Source organism: Plecotus auritus (assembly GCF_963455305.1).
Source record: "Plecotus auritus genome assembly, chromosome: 3".
In the NCBI taxonomy this organism is placed as follows: Eukaryota; Metazoa; Chordata; class Mammalia; order Chiroptera; family Vespertilionidae; genus Plecotus; species Plecotus auritus.
In genome coordinates this window covers 30,706,788-30,721,149 of record NC_137772.1, presented here as the reverse complement: position 1 = coordinate 30,721,149, position 14,362 = coordinate 30,706,788, and the positions used below count along the sequence as shown (strand labels likewise).

The 14,362-nt window shown below is 47.3% G+C and overlaps 1 protein-coding gene across 4 annotated transcripts in view; it reads left to right on the top strand.

Annotated features, from left to right (window-relative positions):
- The window catches only part of TFDP1 (transcription factor Dp-1), a 49,752-nt gene that overhangs the window by 24,758 nt on the left and 10,632 nt on the right, over nt 1–14,362 (top strand). For 2 of the 4 annotated variants that reach the window (XM_080660441.1, XM_080660440.1), the window contains exons 4-5: nt 9,215–9,324; nt 13,133–13,254. In XM_080660441.1, coding sequence (XP_080516567.1) covers nt 9,215–9,324; nt 13,133–13,254 — 232 coding nt within the window. The remainder of the gene's footprint in view (nt 1–9,214; nt 9,325–13,132; nt 13,255–14,362) is intronic. The other 2 variants (XM_080660444.1, XM_080660443.1) reach the window with 1 other exon arrangement.

Below are 14,362 nucleotides of genomic sequence, written 5' to 3'. Positions count from 1 at the left end.
CTGCTCTGGGCCCTGCCACTCCTGCCCCATTGGGGTTCTCATCCTCACACCACTCCCAGTCTCGGCCTCCCTGCCCACCCTGCTCCTGGATCACTCCTTTTCTTAAAGCTGCTGTGTCCAGACCCCTGTGCCAGCCAGAGTTCTCCTGAGAGGCAGAGTTGGTGGAAAACATGTCATATATATGAAGGAGGTTTGTTTCGAGGAACCATCAGCCTGTGTGCTGTGGGGCTGGCAGTTTGAAATGGGCAGGGCAGGCCTGCAGCCTGGAAACAGGCAGGAGCTGGGGCTGCAGTCTCAAGGCAGAACTCCTCCTCAGGGAAACCTCAGGTTTTGCTCTCAAGGCTCTCGGCTGGTTAGATGGTTTATCCAGGTGTTCTTCTTAAAGTCTACGTTTGTCGATTTCACCACGTCCACAAAAAGCTTCCAGAACAGCCCCTAGGCTGGGGTTCGATTGGATAACTGGGGACTAGTAAGTGCCTTGGCAAACTGACACATAAAGTTGACCATTACACCCTGTGAGACTCAAAAATCTACTTCCTGCAGAAAAATGCACCGACCTCACAGTTTTTGCATCCACAGGCCCTGAAGACAAGAGTCCCGATGCAGAGTTTTAGACAGTAAATTCTGTGTGCAGTTTTAGTTGTGACAGCCATCTGGGTTGCTTCCGATTGTTTGCTCACGGCTGTAACACTGTGTGAGTCTTTGCACACACATTTGTTTTTGTGATTTGGGCAGACGCTTAGGAGTGGAAACTGGGTCACATAGCAAGTGTATATATGGCTGCATTGCTTTGCTTCCAGTTGCTCCGCATCCTCACTAATGTGTGATGTCGTCAGTGTTTTCAACTTCATGTGCCTGTGGCCTCACACTGTTGGAAGGAGTATGTCCAGGGTGCTGTGCCTGTCGCCTAAGGCCCTGCCCCTACCCTGCACCTCAACCTGGATGAGTTCCAAGCTCGACTGATCTTCTCACTTTGTTTCTCATGGTTCTTGCTTGCATCTTTTCTTCCAGCCAAACAGTGATGGTGCATAGGCAGCCTTCCCCACCACCCAGGTGCCCACACAACCCTTCCTGCCAGCCTGTGCCCTGCCCTTCCCCTGCACAGACCTGACCTTGGACCACAGCTCAAGTGTGCCCTTTTTTCTGTACCCTGGGTCTCTGTTTGCACTTCATCACGCTTCCTGCTTTTTCAAACTGAAAACTTATTTATTATCCAGATAATATATGCTTACTGAGAAAAACCCCAGCTGTACCTGAGAGTCCAGTTAAACATGTAAATGTATGTTAAAGTGCATACTTACTATTTTGGGAACACTTTTCTGCACCCGGTGCCCACGCACGCAATGCATTGAGACGTGTGGTGATCCTCTTCATGCTGTGTGTAACTTCAGTTTGTTGTAGCTGGGCTGTTCCGTCAGTTTCTAATGCTACCTTTTGTTACCTGGCACCTTGTTAGTGGGGAGCTCTAATACCTGTTGATTGATTCGTGACATAAACCTGTCTTTTTTCTGAAGAGCTCTCAGGCCCCTTATGCTAGACATGTGTAGGTCACTGTCTTCAGCTCCTGGGAGGTAGGGCCCATCTCCATGTGCTCTTGCTTTAACCCGGAACATTGCTTCCCGCATCGTTGTCCTTGTGTAATGGATGAGCACGCATTCTCCTGGGACGAATGTCATTTTCCCTGCTTCAGTACTGTTTTCCAGCTTTGGGGTTCTGAGGTAGGAAAATGAAAATTTACCAGTGATGTGTGGCTGAAACCTGAGTGTTATTTTGTAATTCTTGAGATGTGTTAACTGTACCCTCCCAAATGCACGCATACGTGCACACGTTCACATACACACTTGCACACACTCGCACACGGTGGGTAAATTCAAACTGGTTTCTGTAGTGGTTGGGAGGGGAGCCCAGTTGTGGGAGGAAGTGGCGGAACTTTTGGTTAGCCCTTCAGACGGCTGCCTTCCTGGGGAACGTGGGACAGAGGCATCAGCCTGTTCTCTCCTCCCGTCCTGTGTTGTAACCCAAAGGACATTTACAGCACGGTAGTGACATCCTGCCCTGTAAGCCTTGCTCCTGGGCTTGAGGTGATGACTGTTCTTCAGTTAATGCTGACCAGGGAGCAGAAGGGCTGCTACACAGTGAGGTGGCATGGAAGTCACCTGGGATGCGGGTTCTGGGCTGACCCAGCTGATGCAGCCAGAGCGCAGCCCTTGGGCCGTGGCACACCTCAGCTTGGATCCACGGAGGAGCCCCTGCAGAGCCCATTTCTCCCTGGTTTTCCTGGCTGGCTGATGAGCAGCATGTCTGCGTGGGTCGGGTGTGGCTGCTGTGATGGCCCAATAAGGAGGCTCCTCCTCGGTGCTCGAGAACTGCGAAGAAGGCTGTTGTGGCTGATCCCAGGGCCAGACAGTGAAGGTGCAGCATGCAGGGTCGCCACGGTCTAGTCATGTTAATATAACAAAGTATTTGTAGCACGGTGGGCAAAATAGTAACTCTTAAAACGTTAGATTCCAAAACTTTAAGATGTTTGGTTAAAATTATTTCTAAGAAAACACTAAACCATATGCTTTCATAATTTATCTTTAAAACCTATACAGTATATAATAATAGAATATGATTACTAATTACAAAAATATGCTTATATAGTATTTTTAGAATTCTTTTTCTTATTTTTTACTTTTTTTAATTTAATAAATCTTTATTGTTCAGATTATTACAATGGTTCCTCTTTTTTCCCCCATAGCTCCCCTCCACCCAGTTCCCACCCCACCCTCTGCCCTTACCGCCCCCCACTGTCCTCATCCATAGGTGTACAATTTTTGTCCAGTCTCTTCCCACACCCCCCACACCCCTTTCCCCCCGAGAATTGTCAGTCCACTCCCTTTCTATGTCCCTGATTCTATTATATTCACCAGTTTATTCTGTTCATCAGATTTTTTTATACACTTGATTTTTAGATTCACTTGTTGATAGATATATATTTGTTGTTCATAATTTTTATCTTTACCTTTTTCTTCTTCCTCTTCTTAAAGAATACCTTTCTTATCTGTGAAGCTCTTTATCTGCCTTTCAATTCTGAATGATAGCTTTGCTGGGTAGAGTAATCTTGGTTGTAGGTTCTTGCTATTCATCACTTAGAATATTTCTTGCCACTCCCGTCTGGCCTGCATAGCTTCTGTTGAGAAATCAGCTGACAATCGTATGGGTGCTCCCTTGTAGGTAACTAACTGTTTTTCTCTTGCTGCTTTCAAGATTCTCTCTTTGTCTTTTGCTTTTGGCATTTTAATTATGATGTGTCTTGGTGTGTGGTCCTCTTTGGATTCCTTTTGTTTGGGGTTCTGTGTGCTTTCTGGACTTGTAAGTCTATTTCTTTCACCAGGTGGGGGAAGTTTTCTGTCATTATTTCTTCCAATAGGTTTTCAGTATCTTGCTCTCTTTCTTCTTCTGGCACCCCCATAATTCTGATGTTGGTACGCTTGAAGTTGTCCCAGAGGCTCCTTACACTATCTTCCTATTTTTGGATTCTTTTTTCTTTTTGCTTTTCCGGTTGAGTGTTTTTTGCTTCTTTGTAATTCAAATCTTTGACTTGATTCTTGCGATCCTCTAGTCTGCTGTTAGATCTCTGTATAATATTTTTTATTTCAGTCAGTGTATGCTTAATTTCTAGTTGGTCCTTTTTCATATCCTCGAGGGTCTCACCAAATTTATCGGCCTTTTCTAGAAAATTCTTGAAAAACCTTATAACCGTGGTTTTGAACTCTATATCCAGTAGTTTGCTTTTCTCCATTTCTTTCATTTGTGATCTGTTTCTTTGTCTCTGCATTTTGGCTGCTTCCCTGTGTTGATAGAGTGGCTTTGTGTACTAGGTGTCCTATAGGGCCCAGTGGCTCAGCCTCCCCAGTTACCTGAGGTGGACACTCTTGGTGCACCCCTTTGTGGGCTGTGTGCACAGTCTTGTTGTAGTTAAGCCTTGATTGTTGTTGGTATCCCTGGGAGGAATTGACCTCCAGGCCAATTGGCTGTGAGGCTCCGCTGTGTCTACGCTGGGAGAACTTCTGTGCTGGAGACACCCTTATGAGACAAGACCTGCAAAAGCCTCTGTGCTCAGTGTGGATGGGGTGGAGTCTCAGGGTGGAGCAGACAGCACAGGTTTCCCATCAGCCCTGCCCTAATAGGCCCCTGTGTCTCAGTGTCCCTTGGTAATCGCTGCAAGCACCTCTGAGAGAAAGCAGCCCTCAAGTTCCGCCCCCTGCCAGACAGTCAAGTTTCTCCCTGAATGAGTCTGGGTCCCCAAAGTCTTGCCCGGAACTGGAGTTCAGTGCAGTCGGGAGCTTTTGTCTCCCTTCTGCTTGAGAAAGCCAGCCGCACACTCAGTTGCCCGCCCTCTCTGCGCGCGCGCGCACACACGTAGGTACCTCTGCCTTCCGCAGTTCCTCTGAGTCTCAGTGTGCTTTTCTCTTTCCTCTCAGTCCAGTTTCACCCCGTATGAGTTTGGGTCCCCAGAGTCTTGCCTGGAACTGGAGTTCAGCACAGTCGGGAGCTTTTGTCTCCCTCCCGCTTGAGAAAGCCAGCTGCGCACTCAGTTGACCAGTCCTCTCTGCGCGCGTCTCAGTACCTCTGCCTCCTGGAGCTCCTCTGAGTCTCAGTGTGCTTTTCTCGTTCCTTCTAGTTGTAGAATTTCCACTCAGCCAGCCTTCCTGTGGTTCTGGATGATGTCCGTTTTGTCTTTTAGTTGTAGTTTTGAAATTGTTGTGCGAGGCAGCAGTTTAGGTGTTTACCTATGCCACCATCTTGGTTTCTCCCCCCAAAAATATTCGAATTCTTTTCCTTTTAATGGTTATAGCAATCAGACCATGTATGTTCTTTTTTAAAAAAATATATTTTTATTGATGTCAGAGAGGTAGGGAGAGGGAGAGAGAGAGAAACATCAATGCTGAGAGAGAATCATTGATCAGCTGCCTCCTGCACACCCCACACTGAGGATCAAGCCTGCAACTCAGGCATGGGCCCTTGACTGGAATCGAACCTGGGACCCTTCAGTCCGCAGGCTGATGCTCTAGCCACTGAGCCAAACCAGCTAGGGCAGACCATGTATATTCTTAACTCAATTTTTTGCCAAGAAAGGAATTCTCCATTGTATAATGTTATATTTGAAAATATTTTGTTAAGGAGTTTCTTTTAAAAAGGCTGTGTAGTACATTTTACAGTTGAAACAATATTATTTCTAGTCAGTAAATTCCTAGACTGTTATAATTTAACCCATCTTGTAACTGAAATGTTAATCCCCCCATAAATAGATTGCGTGTGGCAGTCTTTATTAGAAAAATGTGCTAAACATTCTAATTTTTATCGCTAAATTAAACAAAAAATGAAATACCATTTTATTCTTGAGGTTGTCAAAAAGTGACAAGTCTTACTGAGTCAACAATTGGCAAAAGCCTAGGAGAGGAACACCAGCTGCTGGGGTGTGTGTATATGTGGTGTGCGTGTGTTTGCATGTACGTATTTGTGGTGTGTATGTATGTTTGTGTGAACATATTTGTGGTGTGTTTGTGGTGTGTGTGTTTGCACGTATGTGTTTGTGGTGCATGTGGGTGTGTGCGTGCATGCTCACAGAACAGCCACGTGGAGGTACTGCGGTGAAGCCTATAATACAGAAGGCCATCTGGGACCTTGGCACATCTTCATGAGAGAAAATGCCTGGGAGGAACCCCTGCTCAGCAGTGGGAGGCCCCCAATTTAACTGCCGTGTTTTAGTAGTGACATACTGAGTGTTTTCGTATGACATCTAGGTATTAATAGATGAAATAGCATTACAGCATTGAAGGAACTCAAGTAGATCTCTCTATGGATAAGTCTCAAAAACAGTGTAAACAGAGTTGCAGAATTCCTTGAATATATGTCATTTTCTAAATCTTAAAGGGTCACACAAACGTTTTTCTTGGATTCATATGTGGACAGTATGAAAATGGACTGAATGCATCCATCAGGCAGTGATATTTGCAGGCGGGGCCCATCAGGGAGCAGGCGGGGCCCAGTCGGGGAGAGGTGGGACAGTCTGGGAGTGTAAGGTTAGCTCTACTACTCAAGTCTCTTTAGCAAATATAATAAAATCCTTTCTAATAAAAGAGTAATATGCAGATTGACCATCACTGCAACACACAAGATGGCTGCCCCCATGTGGTCAAAGATCCTTCCCCTATGTGGACACAAGATGGCCACCACAAGATGGCAAGCAAGGGAGGGCAGTTGGGAGGGACCAGGCCTGCAAGGGAGGGGAGTTGGGGGCGATCAAGCCTTCAGGGGAGGGCAGGTAAGGGGGACCAAGCCGGCAGAGGAGGGAAGTTGGGGGCGACCAGGCCTGCAGGGAAAGGCAGTAGGGAGGGACCCAGGCCTGCAGGGGAGAGCAGTTGGGGGGGACCAGGTCTGCAGGGGAGGGCAGTTAGGGGTGACCAGGCCTGCAGGGGAGGGCAGTTAGGGGTGACCAGGCCTGCAGGGGAGGGCAGTTAGGGGCAAACAGGCTGGCAGTGGAGCAGTTAGGCATCAATCAGGCTGGCAGGGGAGTGGTTAGGGGGTGATCAGGCTGGCAGGCAGAAGCGGTTAGGGGCAATCAGGAAGGCAGGCAGGCGAGCAGTTGGGAGCCAGCAGTCCTGGATTGTGATAGAAATGTCCAACTGCCCATATAGGCCCGATCCCGGTGGGGATCAGGCCTATACTGGCAGTTGGACATCCCTCAAGGGGTCCCAGATTGGAGAGGGTGCAGGCTGGGCTGAGGGAAACCCCCCACCCCCGTGCACAATTTTCATGCGCTGGGCCTCTAGTGGTAATAATAATTCTAGGTGTACTGGAGTAAGACTGTTTGCAAAAATAGTTCTTTTTATTTGAAGAGTTTCTCAATAAAAACACAAGGGAGAAACCCTGGTGGGAACGACAACAGATAGTGTCGGCAAACAGATGGAAGAAGGGGGCTCTGGCCCCAGCCCACTTCTGCCTCGAAGCTCTGCCATTGTCCTGAACCCCCCAGAGTATTCCTCGTTTCCCTAGCTGGGGCATAAAGTGGGAGTCCCAGATTGGGGCTCTGAGCTTGTTATTTTGTGGAAAGACAATAACCGTGGTTCTGGGGTGGTATGTGTTGCGCCTTGTAGTGGGTGGCAGATGTGGGTGGACCAGGTCTAGCACTAGAAGATGACTGCCTGGTCCTGTCGATGTGTTGACTTCCATAAGTTTGATGTGCAAAGTAAGCTTTAAACAGTGATGTCATAAGCACTGCCTGAGCTGCTGATGTTGGCAGTGATTGTAATCTCTTTTCTTCAAATTCACTGAAAATTAGATCATCACTTGCATATTAAAACAAAACAAAACTAATGTTACCTTTTTCAATGAATCAATTTAGTATTTCAGAAACTTACTTGTTATTAATTTATATGTGTGAATCTGAAAAGTAATATATTTAATTGTATTTTAAATCTCAGTGTAAAATAGAATAACTTCATTTTTGTCTTTTGAAATATTTTTAACATATCTAAAACAATATTCAAAATGTTTGCTTTTGTTAAGATATACATTAACATATGCAGTTGTTTGTATGGAAAATAATATAATCTATACTAATAAAAGCGTAATGTGCTAATTAGACTGGATAGACTGGACGTCTTCCGGACAAAGCCACAGCGGCTACAAGGGCCGAGGAGGTCTGGTAGTCGCGGTGGCCAGCAGTGACAGCAGCAGCGGGGTGATGGGGGCGGTGCCTTCCCCTGATCGGCCTGGTTACCTCTCGCAGAGGGAGGCTAGAGGAAGCAGCAGCAGCGGGGTGATGGGGGCGGTGCCTTCCCCTGATCGGCCTGGTTACCTCTCGCAGAGGGAGGCCAGAGGAAGCAGCAGTGGCGGGGTGATGGGGGTGGTGCCTTCCCCTGATGGGCTCGTCGCCTCCCGCAGAGGGAGGCCAGACTGTGGTTTAGGCCCGCTCCCCGGCAGTAGGACATCCCCTGAGGGCTCCCAGACTGTGAAAGGGGGCAGGCCGGGCTGAGGGATCACCCCCAGTGCATGAATTTTTGTGCACCGGACCTCTAGTCTATATATATAAAAGTCTAAGTGACCGTTCCACGGTTCACCTGTTTGACTGGTAGCTATGACACGCACTAACCACCAGGGGGCAGATACTCCAACGGGTAGGCCCCATCGGGACTGGGTGAGACAGGCTGGACACGCCCTGGAGCCCTCCCACGGTCCCTCCCCAGCCCTGATCGTGCATCGGTGCAAGGGACCTCGCCAGTGCAGGAATCCGTGCACTGGGCAATAATAATACAAGAGCAAACTCAGTGTTTTGTGTACTCACAACTGTAGACCTACTTTTGCCCCACCCTGCTGATCTCTATTTTTAGAGGAAAATAAAAAATTCAAGCAGGTAGACTTATTTACAGAAAATAATTTAAATATGTTTCTGTTGGTTAGATATTCATGTTAGCCAGCTGGTCAGTTTCGGTTATTAAAGAGAAATTCATGTGTTTCTATGTAGCAGCAAAATTCATTGGTTATTGAATTTTGAAGAGGTCTGTTCTTTAAAATGCACGGGTTGTAAAGGGTTCAGTGAAACTTTAGGCCAGGCTACATTGAAGACGATGCCTCACTAGTTATTTGGAGGTCATCATGGTGCTGAACTGGGTGGAAATGAAGGAAAATGGCATGCCAACCCCGTGTGAGGCCTGGTCGCAGAACCACCACTTCCAAACCCCGAGAGGATAGGTGGCTCCCAGCTGGTCTGCTTTAGGGAAACAGAAGGGTCTTGGGGCATGACCAGAACAGGAGTTTCTCCTCTTGTGGTAAAGGCCCGGAAGTCAGCTTAGCTCTCACCTGAGCGTATTCTATTCTGCGATTGTCATAGAATTAGAGCCTTTTAAGAGCTGTTATCTCTACAGCCTGAGTACCACCAGAACATTCTGTGGATGGGCTGACAGGGGTTTGGGGCAGGTTGGTGATAACACCTGTGGGCACCGGAGCCCCGGCCCCAGAGAGGGGCTCATTGTAGGGCGAGCAAGCTGTCGTGTCCATGCAGACCCCTTAAACCGAGAATTAGCCTGGTAAAGGTGTGTATTATTGTCCATGGATCTAAAATGGTAAAAGTGGGGAAGGACTTTCTAATTAGAAGCATCATTGACCTGAAACTCACCATTAGCCTCAATTCAGCAAAGAACTCACCTCTCGTTTCCTTGCGTTGCAGGTGTTGTGTCCTTAGTAGCTGTTCACCCGTCCACAGTAAACACGCTTGGGAAGCAGCTCTTGCCAAAAACGTTCGGACAGTCATCCAATGTCAACATTACACAGCAAGTGGTAAGGGGCCCCAGGTAGGGTGGGCTTGTGGGTTCGGGACAGTGACCCTTAGGTTCCAGCTTGGAGTTTGGAGTGTGAGGTTTGCTTTCGCAGTTTCCTGTTGAATGCTCGCAGTGCTGGGACGGTCACCTTCCTCGGAGATCGCAGGAGCGTGTGGTTAGAGCGCAGGTGGTCTCCCCCTGCTTCTGTGTTCTGCTCCTGGCTGGCCTTCCCCTTTGTGCGCGTGGACGGTGGGGCTCAGCCCGGGCCAGGCAGCTTTCCCTGTCGCTATGTGCTCCCTGCCGGTCCTGGATCTGCCCTGCAGGTTTCTTAGGTGTGCCACGGAGAGCTCAGGTAGAGTGGCATGGAATTGTGTGGGGGCTGGCTGCACCTTGGCTCTGGCGCTCCTTAGGGTGGATGTTACCTGTCAGGGAAAGGAGGGTGGTGTCCGTGTTCAGGTCACGTGGGGTTAGGTCCATGAAGGCTATCAGGGTACATTGTGACAGGTGTGTCCTCATCCTTGCCAGTTCTACGGGAGGGGGCCAGAGGTGGATCTGCTCTCCTGGGACTGTGTGAGCCCCCCACCCCATGTTCTCCCCCCCCCCCCCCACCAACCGAACAGTTCCCCCCTCTTCCTGCCGTGACTCTGGTTAGGCTGAAGTCATTCCTACTCCTGGGCCATGCACCCCATGAGAAGAGAAGGGTGTTACCACCCACCTGAGCTTGTTCACATCCCAGGCCCCCATTTCTAGGTGATCACCCTTGGCAGGTATATAATTGCTCCCTGTCACTTAGCCCCTCAATAAAATTTGGCCACGTTTGCTTAGCAAAATGGCTGTGATTTTTTTTTTTCCAAAGCAATTAGTATGTAGACCACATTTGGCACATCATGGTTTTTCAGTAAATGTCTTTTTGGTACAAGCTAATATTCCATTTTGTGTTTTAATTTATAATTAATATTTTAAAGTACTGTATATTATAGCAGAATTTAGCTTGGGAGTACCTCATTAATTATAGGAACAGTTCTATTTTTTAAAAAAAATTATTTTTATTGGTTTCAGAGAGGGAGAGGGAGAGAGATAGAAACATCAATGATGAGAGACAATCATTGATCGGCTGCCTCCTGCATGCCCCCTACTGGGGATCGAGCCTGCAACCCAGAAATGTGCCCTTGACCAGAATCAAACCCAGGACATTTCAGTCCACAGGCTGATGCTCTATCCACTGAGAGACAGACCAGCCAGGGCAACAGTCTTACTTTTAAAATAGTTGGGGAGAAACTTACGGGGAGATTTTCTGTTGGTGCACCGTAAACTTTGTCAGTCCAAAAGTTAAATCACTGATTTGAATCAAGCTGTTTTGGGTGGAGCTAGTAGTGGTAATTTATCCTTTGCAAAACCCCAGGACTGTGAATTAAAGCCTACACATTGCACATGTCTCTTAAAACTTTATATACCAAGGAATTAAAAACAAGGAGGACTGGCTGATTCTGACATGAGAGGTGAGACTTCATTGAAAGTCATGTGTGTAAAAATGTAACCTGAGGCTTGTTAGGTCTTTCCACATCACCTAATCGGTGGTCTGGGTGTTCGGCTCACAGCCCAGATGGAGGTGTTCCCCATAGGGCAAAGTCTCCATGTAAAACAGTGAAAATAAAAAAGCAAAGAGAGGGAACCCGCAGGTGCTGCTGGCCTCCACTCCTCCACGAGGATGTGGGTGATGCCTGTGGGTGCAAGGAGCCCTCCTCGCTCACCTATCCCATCATTTAGGAAGGCTGTTCTTACAGTGAGCAGTTATTGAGCCCTTGCTGTGTGCCTGGCCTTCTGGCTTTCTGTTTTCTGTAACCAACTGGGTCCAGGAAAATGTGCTGGGTAAGTGCTGTGAGTGACAGGTCTCCATGTTTCCCAGACTGGACCACGAGCCTTAGTAGGTGTGCATTCTCCACCATGACCCAGTGCCCCGTAAATGGTAAATGCACGCACCTATTTAACAGAAACAAAAGTGTCACAAGGCATTCCTCCTCGCTGGGAGATTTGTTATCTTCTCTATCCTGTTTAATTTTTCAGAAAAGTCACTGATTTATTTGACTTCATGGCTTTTGAGTGAGGGTGATCTACAGTTTGAAAAACACTGTGATGAAGCGCTTATCATTGGAAATGTGAATTAAAAGAATGACATTCACTTTAGCTGTTTTTCTTTCCATGTTTTGTGGATCATTAACATTGACAGGTGACCTGGGCTTAGGGATAATTTACGAAGTGCCGGGTCAGCTGTCCCAGGGCCACTGCAGGTAACACACTTATCCCGCTAAGAAGGGGACTAGGAGGCGCGTCCAGCTTAAAATAGCCAGGCGGCAGCCACAGCAAGTCCCTAAGGCCACAGTCCACCCTCTGTCCTCGGGTGAAGCTGCCCTAGCATTCGGTGCCTGATGTTAACATGTTCAATGACATCAGGTCGCTGAGGCACTCTGCTGTGTAGTAACTCAGAAAGTGTCTCTCAATGATTTCTGGGCCAGTTTATCAGTTTAGAGAGAGTCAGACAGCAGTATCTTTGAAGAAATTGAAATTAGATTTCACTTATTGAGCTATAATTGACATACAACAGTATATTAGTTTCAGGTGTACAACATAACGAATTGATATTTGTATACACTATGAAATGATCACCATAATAAGTCTATATATTGGTCATCATATATGGTTATAAATTTTTTTCTTGTAATGAGAGCTTTCAAGATTTTTTAGCATCTTTCACATATGCAATGTAGTGTTATTAATTGTGCTGTACATTACCCCATGACATTTATTTTATAGCTGGAAGTTTGTACCTTGTGACCCCTTTCACTCATTTTGCCCATCCCCCTCCCCCACCCTCTACCTCTGAGCTTGAGTGGTTTTTTTTGTTTGTTTATTCTTTTAGATGCCACATATTATAAATGAGTTCGTACAGTATTTGCCAGAAAAGTTGGAATTTTACTTGGCTGTACAATGTCTGTATGTTCTCCAAGTTAATATTTGAATATTAATTGATAGGACCAATGTTCTAAGTGCTTGTTAAAAGATGAAGCAGAGTTTCCCTTCCTTTGGTGACGAGATGGGTGTTGGGTGCTCAGACAGCCGATGAGGGGCATGTCGGCCCGGGCACCCCAAGACAAGGGCTTGTCCCAGGCTATGCTGTGGGCAGTGAGACCCCTTACCTTTGTTCCCAATGCTGATCGTTTCCCTTTCCCCTGCCCTGTGCTCTTTGGGGTGCCTGGGATCCCCCCAGAAAACTACCATTGGCATGGGCTTCCCGCACTCGGACAAGCTAATGGGGCACCAGAGTCGCCCTGTGTTCCTTTTCTTCTGAGAGCTGTTTTCTGGTTTTGGGCCTCATTTTAGTGCCCCCGAAGGATAGATTTTTATCCTTATCTATATCATTAAAAGGGAAGTAAAAGAGGACAAGAGGAAAAATAGAAATGTGCTGAGTCCTCCCAGAATCCTGTACCTGGGATATGTGACTTACACCCCACGGTTAAATGCACCTGCCCCGGAGGTGCACGCTGTTCTGCTGGCTTGTTTGTGCTGCCTGATGTTTCCTGCTGCTGTTGTGTAACTGGAGAAGATGCCTGAGGCTGACGAAGGGAAATAAAGACACGTTCAGAATAGTGTGGCCATATCGTCGTAGTTCAAAGGGTCGGTTGTTGGGTTACTCACATTGTCATTGTTCTTTCTGATATCTGTGGTCATTGCCATTCAACAGCGGCTGTCGGTAATGAGAAATGATAAAATGGCAGCGTCATATGTGGGAGATTTCTGATTGTGTTCTGAATTGTCTTTTTTGACTGTAGGTAATTGGTACGCCTCAGAGACCTGCAGCGCCAAACACTATCGTGGTAGGAAGCCCACACACCCCTAACACTCACTTTGTCTCACAGAACCAGCCTTCAGACCCCTCACCTTGGTCTGCCGGGTGAGCACATTGCCTAGAATTGTAACCCCCTAGCTCTCTGTGGCCGTAGGGGCTGAACATCATGCCAGAGGATTTTAAATGTCCAATGTGTGCCCAGAAGAGATGTGTAGTCAAGGCACGCTTTTCCTCGTAAAGGAGGTCAGGCTGCGGGAGAGCCACTCCCCTGTAGTTTTGGGGTGATGGTTATACTGTAAAGGGCAGAAGAGCTGCCCCCCCTGTAGTTTTGGGGTGATGGTTATATTGTGGAGGGCGGGAGAGCTGCCCCCAGTAGTTTCGGGGTGATGGTTATATTGTGGAGGGCGGGAGAGCTGCCCCCAGTAGTTTTGGGGTGATGTTATATTGTGGAGGGCGGGAGACCTGCCCCAGTAGTTTTGGGGTGATGGTTATATTGTGGAGGGTGGGAGAGCTGCCCCAGTAGTTTTGGGGTGATGGTTATACTGTGACGGGCGGGAGAGCTGCCCCCCTGTAGTTGGGATGATGGCTGTGCTGCACTATAAGGTGTGGTCAGCTTTTGGGGGAAGAAGAGGGGGGAGCTGACCTTTCAGCACAGTGGTAACCCTGACACTTTCCGTTGTCTACACTGGAAAGTAGCTTTCAGGGAATGATGTGTAAATGTGATGGACTCACAGCAGCCTCCCCCCCTGCAGCCACATGGAACTGCCTTTTCATGGTGCTGGTCCCATCGGACGGCCCCACCACACTGTCACTTTGATCCTTTCTTCCACTAAAGCAAACCAATTTGAGAACAGTTTTATTTGAAGGTCAGCTTTGTGGCTTTCTTTAAAAACTAACAAAGAGACAAAGCTATAAAATCATGTCTATTTTGGTTCTCAAGCAAAAATCATCAGTCCTTAAATTCATCCAGTTAGAAACTCAGAACCACCTTTTTCCTTGACTTAAAGTTCAGACATTTGGGTTCACTCCTAATCTGAAGCACACTTCGTTCTTCAGCATTCCCCTTGTCTGTGAGCTTAAATTTGCCCTAAAAAGTCCTAAATTTGCAGTAAAATTTTCATAATTCCTGATGTTGATCAACATTGTTTTAAGAAGCAGTGTTTAATGTATTGATACCCATCAGATATATACTGGGTCCCATCCTTTTGGGTGT